General features: G+C 37.7%; 1 protein-coding gene across 9 annotated transcripts in view; it reads right to left on the bottom strand.

The window, feature by feature from the left end:
* Positions 1-15,741, bottom strand: part of LOC129270232 (myosin-16-like) — a 76,451-nt gene that overhangs the window by 13,535 nt on the left and 47,175 nt on the right. For all 9 annotated transcript variants that reach the window (XM_064105416.1, XM_064105408.1, XM_064105410.1 and 6 more), the window contains 5 exons: positions 14,183-14,263; positions 13,141-13,269; positions 10,348-10,557; positions 9,307-9,452; positions 7,872-7,962 (listed from right to left, as the gene is read on the bottom strand). In XM_064105416.1, coding sequence (XP_063961486.1) covers positions 7,872-7,962; positions 9,307-9,452; positions 10,348-10,557; positions 13,141-13,269; positions 14,183-14,263 — 657 coding nt within the window. The remainder of the gene's footprint in view (positions 1-7,871; positions 7,963-9,306; positions 9,453-10,347; positions 10,558-13,140; positions 13,270-14,182; positions 14,264-15,741) is intronic.

Raw genomic sequence — 15,741 nt, 5'->3', positions numbered from 1 at the left:
TGATTCAGCATGGTTTTACAGGAGCTCGGGTATAAATCCAATATATCTAATCCAAATTCTGTATGATATCCTTAATCGATTAGGAAAAATCCGAGGAAGAAAAGATGGCAGCATAATAATATCCACAGGCGTCTCTTGCGCGTTGCCAATTTGCAAAGCTTGGACAAGCTGATAATCCTTTACATAAACTATCATCACTTAGCATGTTCCTCAGCGGCACATTGTCCTGATTATCGATGAATTCTACCTTCAGTCTTCGGAAAGTTGATATATCCATGCGCACGGAGGGTTCCCCATTAATCTTTCCACCAATCTTTTTCGGACTCTCATAATTGTAGGAATAACTATATTGCGTCCAGCCCATCTTTGATATAAATCCGTTGAACGACAAAATTGGTCCTACTTCTGCAACTCGAAAACAAGGAATGCTAACTTCAATCGTCTACCTTTTCACAACCGCTTTCTTCGCCGAGGAACTCATTCTCCTTGCATGCGTCAGGCTAACGTCCAATGGCACTTCGCTTGTCATTAAGCTAGTAATTGCTCATTATACTGGTTTAGGTATCTTTATCAAACATTAGAAGTAAAGGAATGTCGCACTGTAATGCATAGATTAACACCCTCTTGAATTCTATTCAGAGGAGAAGTTAGCATGCTGGTCCTCTACGTCTCCTTGTGCTATTTCAGGCTCGTTATTTGTTGAGTAAACTGGTCTTTATTTGCCAATTAAAGTGACTCAGGAATTGTCCTCGTCATAACAAGTCATAATGACCCAGTGACCCCATTTTCATGTCATTTTACTACCCCTCCATTTCCTCTCCCGTCCGACGGTGACGTATCTTTGGATTTTACTTTTCAACTTCGGCCTGGATTCCTCGTCTCTGTCAATAACTACAGTCAGTCTCTGTTTTGGTTTTCATGTCGTCCGATCCCTTTCATTTCACCCTCCCCTTGTACAAAAGATGCATACATACATTCAATTCCAAATCATTTTCTTGCACATGAATTTTTCTTGTGCTAGTTATATTACCATCCATAGTCCGTTTTTAATTCCTTTTCACTTCCAATTTCCTTATTTGTCCTCTTTTAGTTTACATGGCTCCTTAAAATATTTTGTACATTTTAATGTTTAATTTCCAAAAATGAACTTGCTAATTCCTATCTACATCGACTTTATATTACATTACACTTTCATTTACCAATGTCTTGAAGAAACTTTCATGCTGTTGAATCTTTTTAACTTAATGAATTTCTGCAAATATCACTCTCTGCGTGCTTTAGCTTTAGTGTTCAATAGTCTATTTCAATTTGTTTCTGATTCCATTCTTAAGATACATAAGTGTTAGTGATTTTTTCCGGACCAATTAAGAAGTCATTTGTAATTTGTATTCCTAGTCCTTCCTATTTTATAATCCCTATAGAAGGTGTGTGTCCCTGTCTAGGCCATTACAAAATGTGGCTCAGATTAGGGCCCATTAATGTTTCCTATCGTACAGTCTTCACATTTCAAGTAATATATCAATCGAACGAATAATCAAAGCATGCATGCATTGAAAAGAAAGAATAAGGTCTAGCTACCCGTTTAGTATAGTTGTTCCAGTCCAGTAAGTACTAGTCCTACCTTGTAAACCTTTCAGTGTGTACCAAGAATCCTTCGGCATGCACAAGACCAACCCCAAGACTATCGACCATGCAAATAATAGAATGTAGAGACTCGGTAGATGCCTACTTCATAGAGTTTCCTCATGCCCGCTGCACTGTCACCCAACTCATAGCTGCGCCTGATGAGTTGCCTGGACTTGGCGCTCAATTTGTTGTAGTTGATGTTGCTGCCTGTGGAAGAGCTGTAATCCGTTACATATCCACCGGTGACGTTCCTTTGAACCACCTTGCTGCTACTGGCACTACTACTGGAAAAGGTACTCGACATGGCTGCTGTTGTGTGTAGGATGATATATCCAAGTTAATCAGAGAGAGAGAGGCTGATGCTCACTCGAAGAAGGCTTCCACTCGAATGAAGTGAGTAACCAATGTGAGGTGTAAGCTCCGAATATATTCCAGCTGTATTGCACGCTCCCCTGTGGTGACTGCTATCTCCAGATAAGGCAATAGCAATGATAGTGAAGGGCAGTTGGGAAGTAAAGACAGGACCGCCTTGCTCTTGTCTCAACTCTAGAAGTACTGATCGATGATGGGAAGGCACCGACGCCTTTTAACATTCCGTGTCTTGGAAGGGATGATGGGTTGGGATGCGTTGGTCTGCCCACTGTAGCCTGCTGATGTCATCATCCAATCGTGATGAGCTGTGAGAGCATCGGCCAATCAGAGCCCAGCAGGCGTGATGCCAGCTCTGAACTTATTTGGCATTGGTATGCGTCTGGCTGGCAGAGCCTCTTCTCACTGTCTACGCATCGTGCATACCACTATGCCGGTAATCCGACCCGAGTCACCCCCATCCCAATAGCTATATATAAGGCTTGCTTTGGAACGTCCATATGTGCATACCTTGCGTCCTAGTTCGTATCACACTAGAAACGTGGGCATATCAGATATACGTTATGATATTGTCAAGATCATATCACCAAAACACTGTACTGTTCATAACCCAACATTCGATAGCACCTTGAATTTCTAGGAGGATTTTGATACCCTCCTTTGTGACCCTAGGGTAATGCTTGGCATTCCGAACCAAATGTGGATGCCCCATATTGATAATGCAAAGTGACATCACATCTTCCATTCATTATCTGACCAGTAACACGTTCATGGTGAACATGCCATCATTGCCATGGCACATCATGGAGCCATTCATTGAAACCTAGAAACCCACCCATCTCTCCTTCTACCTTTTACCCTCCACACGTCCGACATATCGATAACATCATTACCGCTTAACCCAAACAAGCCCCTCTGGAATCACCATAAACATCCTCTCCCCATCTCCCATGGAGTCAATACACCATTCCTAATGTTATTGTATCTTGGAATAGATACTCCCATTCGACCCCAGCACTTCTTGCCTCCCCTTGTTCCTTGGCCTATAAACATCCAGCAAGATATTTTTCTCGAGCAGTACGAGAACTGTCATTTTTCTCCACAAATTGTCTGTATAACAGGTATGTCAGGCATGCCAATGATGGTTTCACATCTCCCACCCCTACTCTGATTCCCAGTGCTTCCCTTCCATGAAGTCCTATCCGGTTGACATTACAGCCTCTCTAAACAAACCCTCTCCCCATGGGACAGAATGCCAGTCTTGGCATTCTCCGTGATGTGTTTCACTTCCTATTACAAACCTCCCTGATCTACGGTAGATATGGACATAGTGCATAAACCCATTCCCTGTCTAGGCCGAACTACACACTTCAACTCTTCTTCAGTACATTTTAGGCCATGCCATTCTTAATACTGTGGTTGCGTGTGCAATGGTCTGATCTACTCCATAAATGATGCAGGAATCGTACTATGTAGCTTCCACAGAGGGCTAGTAGGTTTGGGCAGCGTTAACGAATATGGCTGCATGTGATAGTTATTACTATTCGCACTAGCGTTTGCTCGTTATGAAGGTGATATTTTCCATGTTAAGAGTTGTGATCAATCTCATAACAGATTTGGCAGATTTTCTTTTGATAATAGGCGACGCTTCTGTGCATGCCTACACAATGATAACAATCTTCATGAGATATGAAGTAACCGCATGTCCGTTTGCTTAGCTCATCTGGTATAGTGGCTTATCTAGATTGCCGATGTGGGCGGTTCTAATTATCTCTTAACCAGATCATTGTCCCTTCTCCCTCCCGGTACAAATGGGAATGTCCCAGTCACTCGAAGCAGCCCTGGGTCTGGCATTTCTGGAATGTTTAAAGGAGAACTGGCGGTCGATTACCAAGCTTGTAAATATGTCATGGCTGTGAGCCCGTCGCCTGGCCTCTTTCTTAATGTTTTGATGGAGGTCGTATGCTGGTATACAACCTTTGGGTGTACAGTGCTTTGGAATCTGTACTTGATGAGGTTGGTGTCTTTACGAACTTCATTTATCAAGGAAAGACATGGTGAATTTTTTAGGTGTATTATGATACTCGGGATAATCAGCGCTAATCATTACTTGTGGTACAACTAGTCAGATGCTGTCAGAATAACCTCAGGAAAGCAATCCTATATATACCTTCGTCTAATTGTTTTATACATTACTATAGTTGTTACAGGCATACCCTATCCTGTGGCTCACAATTATTTCATGTGACAGCTTGGTATTCTCTTGAGGTTAGCTCCGAGCCATTTGCCAGATTGTGATATCATTAATTCCTTTGCTATGACTAGCTCGGAGAATTCAGTGTGGAGTAACTGTCCATGTACACACAACCCAATTCAGTTATTTATACAGTAGAAATATGAACATCAAATGCAACCTATTGCTTCTATTTTAGATAGACCCTAAATATTAATTAATCAATTGATATTAGATATTATTGCACATTAAATTCTGAAAATTCTGTCATACTTTTGTTTGTTGTTTGAAATGCCGAATAAATAATAATAATAACATAATCATAGTGATTTTCATTCTAAATGTTGGCTGACCATGCAGTTGACTAAATAGAAAGATGCTAACATTCTTCAGTGTGTTTGTGAAGTTTATCGGGTCTTTGGATAAACATATCGATATGATTAATAGTGTCTGACAAAGTTATTATCTACAAAACAAAGGCACATACTGTAGAACAGTATCTCATTTGTACGTCGTTCACAGAGAGGCCATATGCTCTGCACGTACGCGCCCTTAGCAGACAACAACAAGGCAGAATGCAGACGAGGCAATCTCGAAAACATATCCCTTGTCAGGAAGCATGTCGGAATGTTAGAAACATGGGCCAGCTGTTTAAACGGGTGGTCCAACATTTCTCCCTTGCACAGTTGCACTCATTCAAGATGACTGCAATGTACACCCTAATCCTGTCTGGGTAACCGAGTCTATAAGTGCATGTGTTGAGTAATGAGTCCATTGCCACACGATAAGCCTTTCTACTGTCATCGCATCCGTACGGGCCTGGTGAAGGTTTGCTCCTATCGATACACTGCTGCCTTGGTAATGATGATGGGCACAGCAGATAAATTACCACAATGCTATGCGGGGAATTTTGAAAGCCCCCCAAGGAGTACCTCTTTCTTTTTCCCGGCGCCAAATTGGCAGCAATTAACTGGTCGAATTCCGTTATGAACTGCCGATAGCTTGGCACGAATGTCCTGAAGCCTTTTTCGACCATGCATGACGATGTTAATGTCCACCTAAGAAACATTGTTTTAATGCATGCGAGACTTATCTGTCCTGTTTTAATCCCCGCGTTTATTCATTCCAGATAGGCAGAACAGGTGTGACGTATTCCCTTTTCATGCTATTAGAATAGATGACGTGTATACTTCTTGCCAAGTTAGTATAATCATGTAGGTCCATAGTATAATTCAATATTAAGTCACTTTGACATCTGTATAATTTTCTGAAGAGTTGCCAAGCCTAGTTGGATGCAATTGACCCAAGCCGGTCTATGAATATGTTTCATATTACTTTTCTCAATGGCTTTCATTGTACTTTTATGAATCGAGTCCAGAAAATCGAGTTCAACCAAGAGTTCAGTTGAATGGAACTAGCTACACCTAAGTAATACTCAACTAAATGTCTAAATTTACGTCATAATTGTATTATCTTATTGGCTGTGTTTTCTTTACATCGTTGTATTTACTAGATCTCTCTCTAGAATTGATATCACGTATATTTTTTTACATTCACAGTAATTCACTGCATTTAAAGGCAACCCAATTAGTTTTAAGGAAAGCTATGTCTTTAAACCATGAAACATCGCATGGCTGCAACTATATAACACGGGTCTGATAATGTCAACATGGCCAGCACAACATGATCTAATTACTGGCTTTGTAAATTATGTGTAAAATGCGCTACATATGTTACATGACACCCCACATGTGAGCTACATAACCTGTCTTCAAAGGAAACCGAACTCCAGGTATATAATTTGCTGCATTCCTAGCATAGTTTTCGTCTAATGATATTCCATATTACATTTAAAACCCCGTCTGCGCGCGAAATCATCACCCCAAATACATAGATTAGTTCGCGGAAATTGAATTTGGCTAGGTGCGGATGAAATGGCATGTAAATAGCACAGACTCGTTCGGTTGGACGCCCACTCCCGAAAAAATATGGTTCAGGAATGGAGTTATGTAGCGAATTTCATAAAAAGCCCACAACCACGTTTGCGTTCAAACAGATGGATATGCTAATATGTAACAAAATTATATGAATAACTTTCCATAGCGTATATGGTCAATTAGATAATTTCAGTAATGAGGTTTTGCATTTCGAATTCTATAACATGACACACAAGAATAGCACATTAAACTTCAAAAGAAATTCATGAAAAGGGTATATGACTGTCACCACTCCGCACGTTCTCTCTTAAATGAAAAACAAAAAACCCGATAAAAAGAATTACATTGCTTGTTCATGTTTTTAGATAACATGGAGTTTTAGCAATCACTACATTGCCGCTTTCTATACCGCGGAGAATCTTTGGTCAAAAGCCCTTCAATGACAGAACAACCCTTGTCGAAAATCGGTGAATCAAAACAGCAGTGTCGTCCTGGACTTTGATCAACCGGCACATATGCAATTTTTTCATCTGGTCCGAATCTTAGGATGATCTGCTGTCCAGTTCCAGCAACTTTCGACAAAAACCTCTTAGCTGTCCAATGTGATTTGACTTGCATTTTCAAAGGAATAGGTGCGTTATACAAAGTGTCTGCGTGATAATTGCGAAAAATTCCCTGGTGTGTATTTAAGAGACCTGGGTGGTGTTTCATAAAGCTGTTCGTAAAGTTACGCACAACTTAACGCACGACTGGAACCTGTTCTTAGGTCCTAAATCAGTTACATAGGAATGACATTTAGAACAAGAAATGGTCACCAGTCGTGTGTAAAGTCATTCGTAACTTACGAACAGCTTTTTGATATGGGCCCCAGTGTCAAAAGACGGATTACAGTCTGGCTTTTGATTAGTTGAAAGAAAAATTTTAGAAAAATGAACAATTAATTTATAACTTCAACAAACTTTATGAGGAAGATATCTTGTATACTCGATATCAAAAAGAAAATCACACAAAGCTACCGACAATCTTCTTCGATAACTCTTCCTCTCTCTCTCTCTCTCTGTGTCTCTCTCTATTGCTGTCCTCTTAGTCCCAAGATTACACTCGCCATTCATAACTTTCATTGGTGGATAAGATTTTTGATTGAACAGAGATAGCAGCATCCAGTTTCATAATATAAACAGCAAACACTAATCAGACGATCACACCATCAATAGTTTTCATCATTTAGCATTACAGTTCTACACGTTTCTTATCTTACAAAGTCTTTGCCATGACTGAAACATCTTCGTTAATTTAGTTTCTTATCCATGTTAAAGCTGAACTTATAGTTCAAGATCATGATTGGGAATAGAAGAACACGCAACACTATGAAAGGTCGTCCGTAATTTTACGATCCGGTTCAAATCCAATTATTGGTCAAATTTTCGAAATTTAGTTTGTTGCATATTGTAAAAGCCTGTCAGTAACTCTATATAACTACCAAATTTGGTGTTGAACTTCTGGTAACTTGCAGTTAATTAAGAACTCTGCAGTTTTTTTCATCTGTAATTTCACGGTTTTTCTTATTCTGGCGACTAGTCAAGACCTGACTTCTATCATCAACACAAGGTAAATACTTTCTTAAATATTTTTTTTAAAGAAAACCTTTGCGCAAATAGATGTTTCAATCTAGCACTTCTAGGTTGCAATTGCAACAGGGAACTTACCTGAAGTTCTTTGATCTTTCGCTGGAGCTGTGCCACCAGGCTCTGCTCATCCTCAAGACGAGTGTTGAGCTGAGACACCTCGAAGTCACGCCTGCAAAGGTTAGAGAGTGAATGCATTTAGTATAATGGTCTCAGAAAAGTGGCCACTTAGATCTTCTTGTCACGTGAAACACATCCTCCGATCACATTGGGTAATTGCGTATAACCAGTTATTGTGTTTTTTTGTGCTTTGCATTTGTAGAAAATTTGGTAGATGTAAAAACATTGTGTCTCAATAATTACTAACTACTCAAAATGTATAAAAATTATTATTTTCAGAGATATTCTTGTCCTTGTTACACTAGAATACCTGTATATAGATATTCTTAAAACATGTCGAACATTACCCTCATAACCAAAGATAAATCTGAAAAGTGGATTAAAACTTGAAGATAGTATACAAAATGACACAGTTATAATGTAATGAACTTTCATATATAATCCTCCACTTTTATACATGCCAAGAAAGAAGCAAGTAACCAACGCCAAGAGAAATCCCCCGAGATGTTAAAGGTTAAAATCTCTAGAAAAAAAGACTTCTTTATAGATATGATTCGCCTAACATAGCATCTCTTCCAGCAATCTATATGTGCATGAATTGAATATATTTCCAACCTCTAAATTTGTATTACTTTAACGTAATCCGAAACGTAATGAGGGATCAAATGAAACAAAAATTGTACGTTTACTCCCTGGTAACGAGTGTCCTTGATGCTTTCTGTCTCCGATCAGTCATATCAAATAATAACAGCAAGTGAGGTTCATGAGCATTCATTTTTCTGACTGGTACCGGATAATTTATCAGGGGACAACCACACCGAATGTTAATCTGCATACTGATCACCACACGAGGTATGCAATTAGCGTCCTTTGCAAAACAGGGATGTTTAATTGAAATTTGTGTATGACATTAAACACATTTACCATTTACAGATGGGCCTACTGACTTGGGTTGCTCAGTAGCATTTAAACGATTCTGCAGATACCCACGTACCCCGATTCGACTGAGTGTGGCGGATATAAAATAGTTTCTGGTCCAGATAGGGTTTGAACTGAGTAAAGTGGAGGGAGGGGTGAGGGTGATCTCTGGGCGTACGAGGTGAATCCGACCCCCACACCAACATCGCCCACGCAGGCACACCCAATCCTCTTCCCTCTCCTCTCCAAATCGATCCATCACTACAACATACCACATCTGGTGGGTATTTCATAAAACTGTTCGTAAAATTACGCACAACTTTACGCACGACTGAAACATGTTCTTATATAGGTAGGCAATCAACTACATTGGAATATATCATGTAGCACAAGGGTCAACAGTCGTACGTAAAGTCTTTCGTAACTTAGGAAAAAGCTTTCTAAAACGGCCCCCGGTATACAGAGATGGCAAACTTACTTCTTGATGGCTTCTTCCATCTCGCGCTTGGCGTGCTCCAGTTCTTCAACTGTTTCCTGGGTCATCTTGAGGTCACCCTCAAGCTTCCTCTTCACCTTCTCGACGTCGGCACGGATCTTCTTCTCGTGTTCAAGATTGTCTTCAAGCTAAAAGGGACCAAAAAAATATTCGCTTGAAACGTGGAACAAGACTTTCGAATTATGATACGGACTGGCTACCGTTAAAAATTCTCCGATAAAAGGGTTCAAGCTCAATTATATTTCTTAAAAAAACACTTTTACATTTGAATTTCAGATAAAATTAATCAACATATCGATGCCCTAATAAGATTTCAGGAATACATAAATTGGTTAAACATATCTTTATTTCACCTCCTTTGCTCGCTATTTTCTCCACACTGTCGCTTTTCGATAATGTCATTACCCAAAACAAAAACTGAGTATAGGCTATTTTTAAATGAAATATGTTTTAAGGCTAATCAACGATACAATGGTAAGAAAAATCCTATTTTTAAAAATTCTGATTCAGATGTTAGTGAAGGAACCAAAGAGAAGCAAAAAGTTTTATGTGTGACCTAACCATGAGGTTATCAGTTTCTCCACCGTCCCTTGTCTATCCTTTATCAAGGTTGCATGTACATACAAGGACGCTTACGCGCAGATCATATTGGTCTCTCTGCGGACGATCTACAATTCGGGTTTAATTCAGACCGCGGTCTTACTCTTTGCTAACATTATGGGAAGCCAAAAATGTCTAATTTTGTTTACGTTGTATGTTGATAATTTTCACTGTGCTCTTTCCTAATTCTTGGATACCGTTGGATGGTAAAGACAACCTATCTAATTTACCCTACTCAGACAGTTAAGGATTTGACAGCCAATGGAGCCCACACATTGAACCTCTTCCCTCAGAGATTTATGCTGTTATTGGCTATCCATACTTAACCCACGACTTTATACCAGACTTCAATTTAAACCCGACTTCAGACTACGGACCAGAGGGTTCAAGGTTGTACATACACGAGGACATACTGATACTCACCTCGTCAACTGAAGCTTCAAGCTTGGCCTTGACTTTGGAGAGATGGTTGGCCTTCTCCTCTTCCTGCGCCAGTTGGTCCAAGGTCTTGTTGTGTTCTTCTTCAAGGTTGGCCTTCTCCCTTGACATCTTGGCAATGACCTCATCTTGAGCGGCGATGTCGTCGTTCAGGCTCCTAATCGTAGCGTCCTTCTGCTTCTTCTCCTCCTCGGACTAATGGAAGCGAAGGAGAAGCAATTGGGCGCTAGGATCATAAAGCTCTGAGGCCGATCTTTTTATATAATCATGCCGATTTGATTTTTGTTTTTGCAAACGCATTTATTCAGAGCATGGTAAATAACCGATTGAGAAAGTGAAGAAAATCCGAGAGCAACAATCGCAACCTGTCTTAAAGGCGGTACAAGTGCGGTGCTATTAATTTTGCTTAATAGTTTACTTAAATTTGGGAGCATGAATTAGCGGCCTCAATTACTAATGATATAACATCTTATAGAATGTGTATTACATTTATGGGAAACTGGGTACATTTATAAACATTATTTTGTTTCGTTTAAATCTCACTATAGAAAAAAATGATATAATAGGCCATAAATCATTCAAAAATAATGATATTAATTGAAATTGTATATTAAAAACGGCAAGCAAAATTGAAATTAAATTATAATTATTTAAATAAAAATTAAACACACCGGTTATAAACTCGAAAGTTAGTTCGGGCAAATTGTTAAATGTAACTTAATTAATAAACAAACACTATCAGTCTTTATTAAATATGTAGTTCAAACATTTTATTGTTATTAATTATCTTTAAAGCTAATTTCCTTTTAAAATTATCGCGAAATTACTTCGCTTTGGTTAGCTTAAACAATATATATAACCCTGACTATACCTCATTTCGAAATCCACTTTTGATCATTATCACTTTATATGGGATTTATCAAATTTTCAGTTTAACAGACATTTGGTGCTATAAAATATACTTATATTCCTTTAAATTAGATTTGTGCGCAGTAGTCGGAGCATTCGGGAAAGTGGTTTCTATTTTTTTTTTTCATTTTCGAGCGTGCTCGACTCTTTATTTTCATGACAATTTGCAAGCGTGAAAGTACGTTTTCTACATGAAATGGATGTATCTTCTTACAATTTTAGCCCCTGAACATTCACGTTTGACTGTGACAGGGCCAAAGTTTAAAAAGATATAAAATGTGGATACACTAATGATAACATATATTTTGCTATCCTCTATCATTCTTTGAAAAACTGGCGATGTCGATGAATTTAGATGAATATTTTTTTTTAATGGATGAGAAATTCAAACTATGGCACTGCAACTGTAACCCACTGAAGAAAATGAAGACCAGTTTGTAACAGTTTTAGTGAAGTATCATGTGCAAATCATGTTATATTTAGATTTACCAAAAAAAAAAATAAGGCGAAACCTGCCTGCCCTTAGCTCCACATCTATTTAGTATTAAGCATTATCAGATTGAATCAGAATTTACATCAATAACTAAGACCTGTATTCATTAAATCAATATTTTTGGTCTATATGAAAAGGCCCAATCACTGCAGTTAGTTGGTTACCTTTTTCTTTTAGTTCATAAAGGGCGAAATAATTGATATAAAACTATTATTTTTGTCACACGCAATTATACCAGGTATTTATTTAGTTTTCATATTTTCCCCCTTTTTTGAGTGGTTGATATGGACATCAAATCATGCAACACAGCAGTATAATGAACAAAGAGGTTTATCAACTGTAATGATGGAAATGATTCAAATTAAGCGAAATGTTGTTAGAAATCAGAAACAGCAAGAAATAAGAAATCTGACAGGCTTTTGGTAATGACATCTGGGCGTATAAAATAATGTGGTTTTTATGCTTTATGTTATGAAAAAAACAACATGCTTTTTGATAATGAATTTGTGAAAGAAAAAAAAACACCTAAAGATATCATGACTGCACACTGTTAATACACTTCACAAAAAACTGTTAAAATACAAACAACGGATGCATTATCGTAACTGGCACATTAGAATGATCTATTTTCCTGTTTCAAACAAAATTTAGCTTTTTTTTTTCATTTAATCAAAGATCTAGTCATAAAAAAATATACTTTTATTGCCAAACGATACTTTGCATCCATTGCTGGTATACACACTGGTGAAGAGGGAGTTGGCGAACGATTTTTCACAAGTTGATTTCATCAACAAATATCAGTCCATCAAATATTTCCATCTTGATTTGAAATTTTTTCTTTCTTTTGGTTAACGACATACTATTAGGTTTTTGTCACAAAATTGATTGCAAACTTTCAAGAGGATATAAAATGTTCAAAACTTCCGATGACACTTCGTATTCCGATTTTCATTTTTGACAAATTAAAAGATAGGATTGTGATTGGTAACATCGTTCAGCATCAGCCCCTTCCGGATTTGACTCGTCCAGTACAGGATATCAGCAAGAGAAACAAACTGCAACCTGAGATTCTCAGCTTAATACTACATGCATGGTCAGCTTCGATTTAGAATGTTAGTGGCATGGTTGCAACAAGTGCCTCCTGCGGATATCCTTTAGAAAGTGGGAACGAGTCTTCGCAAGAGCTTGCACATTCAAGCGCACCCAACTAGTACCACATCCAGGGTCCATCCGATCAATCTAGATTGATTTCATATCGTTAGGTGAGGGGATTAGACAGTGGTGAGCCGAAGGAAGGCCACCCAGACCCTGTGGTGGTACATAAGCAAGGAATACACGAACGTGGACACTCTTCGAATGGGTTATCGTCACAGTACCTTAGTGAGAGAGATCTCGAGGTCTTCAATGTCACGCTTGAGTTCACTGGACTCCTGCTCGAGCTTGCGCTTGGCGGCAGAGACGGATGCTCCGGCGTCCTCTTCCTCTTCAAGGCGCTCTTGTAGTTCCTGCGATAGATAGATGGCACAAAGGAAAGAACGATGGACAGGAGGATATGGAAGAATAACAATAAGCCACAAAGACGATTGGTGGTGATCACAAATAAAGGTGTATTAGAGTGGTAAACAAAGGGAAAGGGGAAAAACGATCTCACAAAGAACATAATAGTTGGAGTAGTTGATGATAGTGGATATGATTTAGAACAAAGAAAGAAAAGTACAACAGACACCAACCAATGTAATTTTGTGGATGGCGAACGTTCAGAATGAAATAATTGAGGTACAAATAAAAATCATTGAATGACATTAAATTACATTACAAGGGGATGAAAGGGAAAATAAGACGGGAATAAAAAGAGAAAGGATATAGGATAAGCATTAAAGTAAATATTCTTTTAAAAAATAATAGCAATTTAAAAATTCAAACGTAAATAGAACCATGTTTGAGAGACAAAGTAAAACGAAAAACATAATATTCAATTTTGCCATGATTGGAAAATTCTTGCTCAATTCGATTAAATTATTTTAGAACAGAGGATTATTGAGGAGTATGCAATATACTTGGTATTCTTAATGGGAGTATAACGCTGGCTTTGTAATATCTTGTTATTAAAATATGAACAAAAGTGGTAATAAGTTGGCGCCTTGTGGGTCTCCAAATTGAGAAAATCGTAGATCCAAAAAAGAGGGTATAAAGGGAGAGATACAATAATTTAGATCAGTCTTCTTATACAGGTAATGTGATTACAATAACCTTTTTCTCGAATTTAATATCTTACACACAGTGAAAACGTTGCTTTGATATGTTATACAACACTGTTTACTATAATGAGCCTCACAGTAGTTTTCAGTTTAAACAGCCATGCTTATTTACTGAGAATTAAATATTAAAACTCGAACTTGAACATGGTGAATGACTTACTGTTAGCTGGGTCTGGAGGTCGGCTTTTAGGGACATCATCTTGGTGAATTTCTCTTCGATATCAACAGCAGATTCTTGCTCCTTGAATATTATAAAAAAAGAATTCGTGTAATATTGTTGTAATGCGACATAATTCTGAATTTCATTCCAATGTTTAATATATCGTAACGTTGTTTTTGTTGATAAAAACGCGATTTTGGAAATAAAATACAAACAAGAACGTCATTTTAAATAGGGGTGGATGAAGCATAAGAGTTCAAATGGCGCTATACAAATCGTCAATCATCATCATCGTCGTCGTCATCATCATCATAATCATTAGTTTGAAAAATAACTGCTTCTGTTTGAGAGATCAGGGAAACAACAATTTTGATGATGTCCAAACTGAAAGCAACTTATATCAGATTCTTTTTTTTATTGTTTATTCGGAATATGGGGTATAAACGCATAAAGCCTCTACTTTTATAAATTATGTTAGATATCTGTATGGCACAGGTAGACAATTTGTTTCATTCGATATGATATGATTCTATATTGATATATATTAGTAGATCTGCAATTTAGGCCTATAACTTAAAATCAGTACAGACGACATTGTGTTAACAAAGTGATACCGCATACTTTCCGACATGTTATAAAGAAAACCACCTTTAGCAGCAGTCTCTTCTCAAGTGTGTCCAAGAAGTATTTTAGGCCGGTCCTGTGATAGTTACGTTAACATGTATCCAACTACATTTATTTTTAGTTTCAATTGGTTAGAGGTATAATGAAAACTTTGAAACCACAACCACGTGATAATTTTTATTCTCAATGATCTTCTAAAAAATAGCGGACACCACCAATATATAAAAGGGGACTACGACTCCCCGTGATATGACTGGAACCTCTTTAAAATAGAAAAAGGAGTTACAAAGATTCCAAATCATTTAACATCGTACCAGACAACACATATTACCATTCCGTTACCATAGTAAACGGTTGGTAATGAAACATCATTCATAATCTTTACAAACAATAGAAACCGCTTTTTACTTTTAGGCTAGCGGGTTTCAAATGATATAACGTTAATGATATCATCACATTCGATCAAACAAAATGACTTTTCAGCCAAGAGGCTTCTCAAAAAATAAAAAAAGTTGGTAATATAAATCACTTTAATGATTTTGCAGTATACAAGTATATCTATAGTATAGTTAGGGTAATAATAATAAAAGTTAGCATTTGAGGCGCCGATTGTCTACTTGCCTTTCGACTTAACGAAATGCACCTAAGATATTAATAAACAAACAACAATTTCTGTAAACATGAGCATATTTGGAGCTCAAAATGCCATGATTTCGAAGAAATTTTCACAACTCATGGCATCTCCGAGAAAAAGTTTAATTTATTGCAAAAGGGTCATTTTGAAGAAAACATAATGGTCAATACTTTCCAGTTAATCCACTCTAATTCATTTCTGAATCAAGGAATCGTGTCGTTTCTTAAAAAGATAAACACTGCTTCCCAAATTTATAAAAATATTTCCTTAACAGAGGAATCACGGCGATAAATAGCCTCAA

This window comes from Lytechinus pictus, chromosome 10 (assembly GCF_037042905.1).
Source record: "Lytechinus pictus isolate F3 Inbred chromosome 10, Lp3.0, whole genome shotgun sequence".
NCBI lineage: Eukaryota > Metazoa > Echinodermata > Echinoidea > Temnopleuroida > Toxopneustidae > Lytechinus > Lytechinus pictus.
The sequence above is the reverse complement of the archived record's forward strand: the minus strand, read 5'-3'. Positions and strand labels throughout refer to the sequence as shown.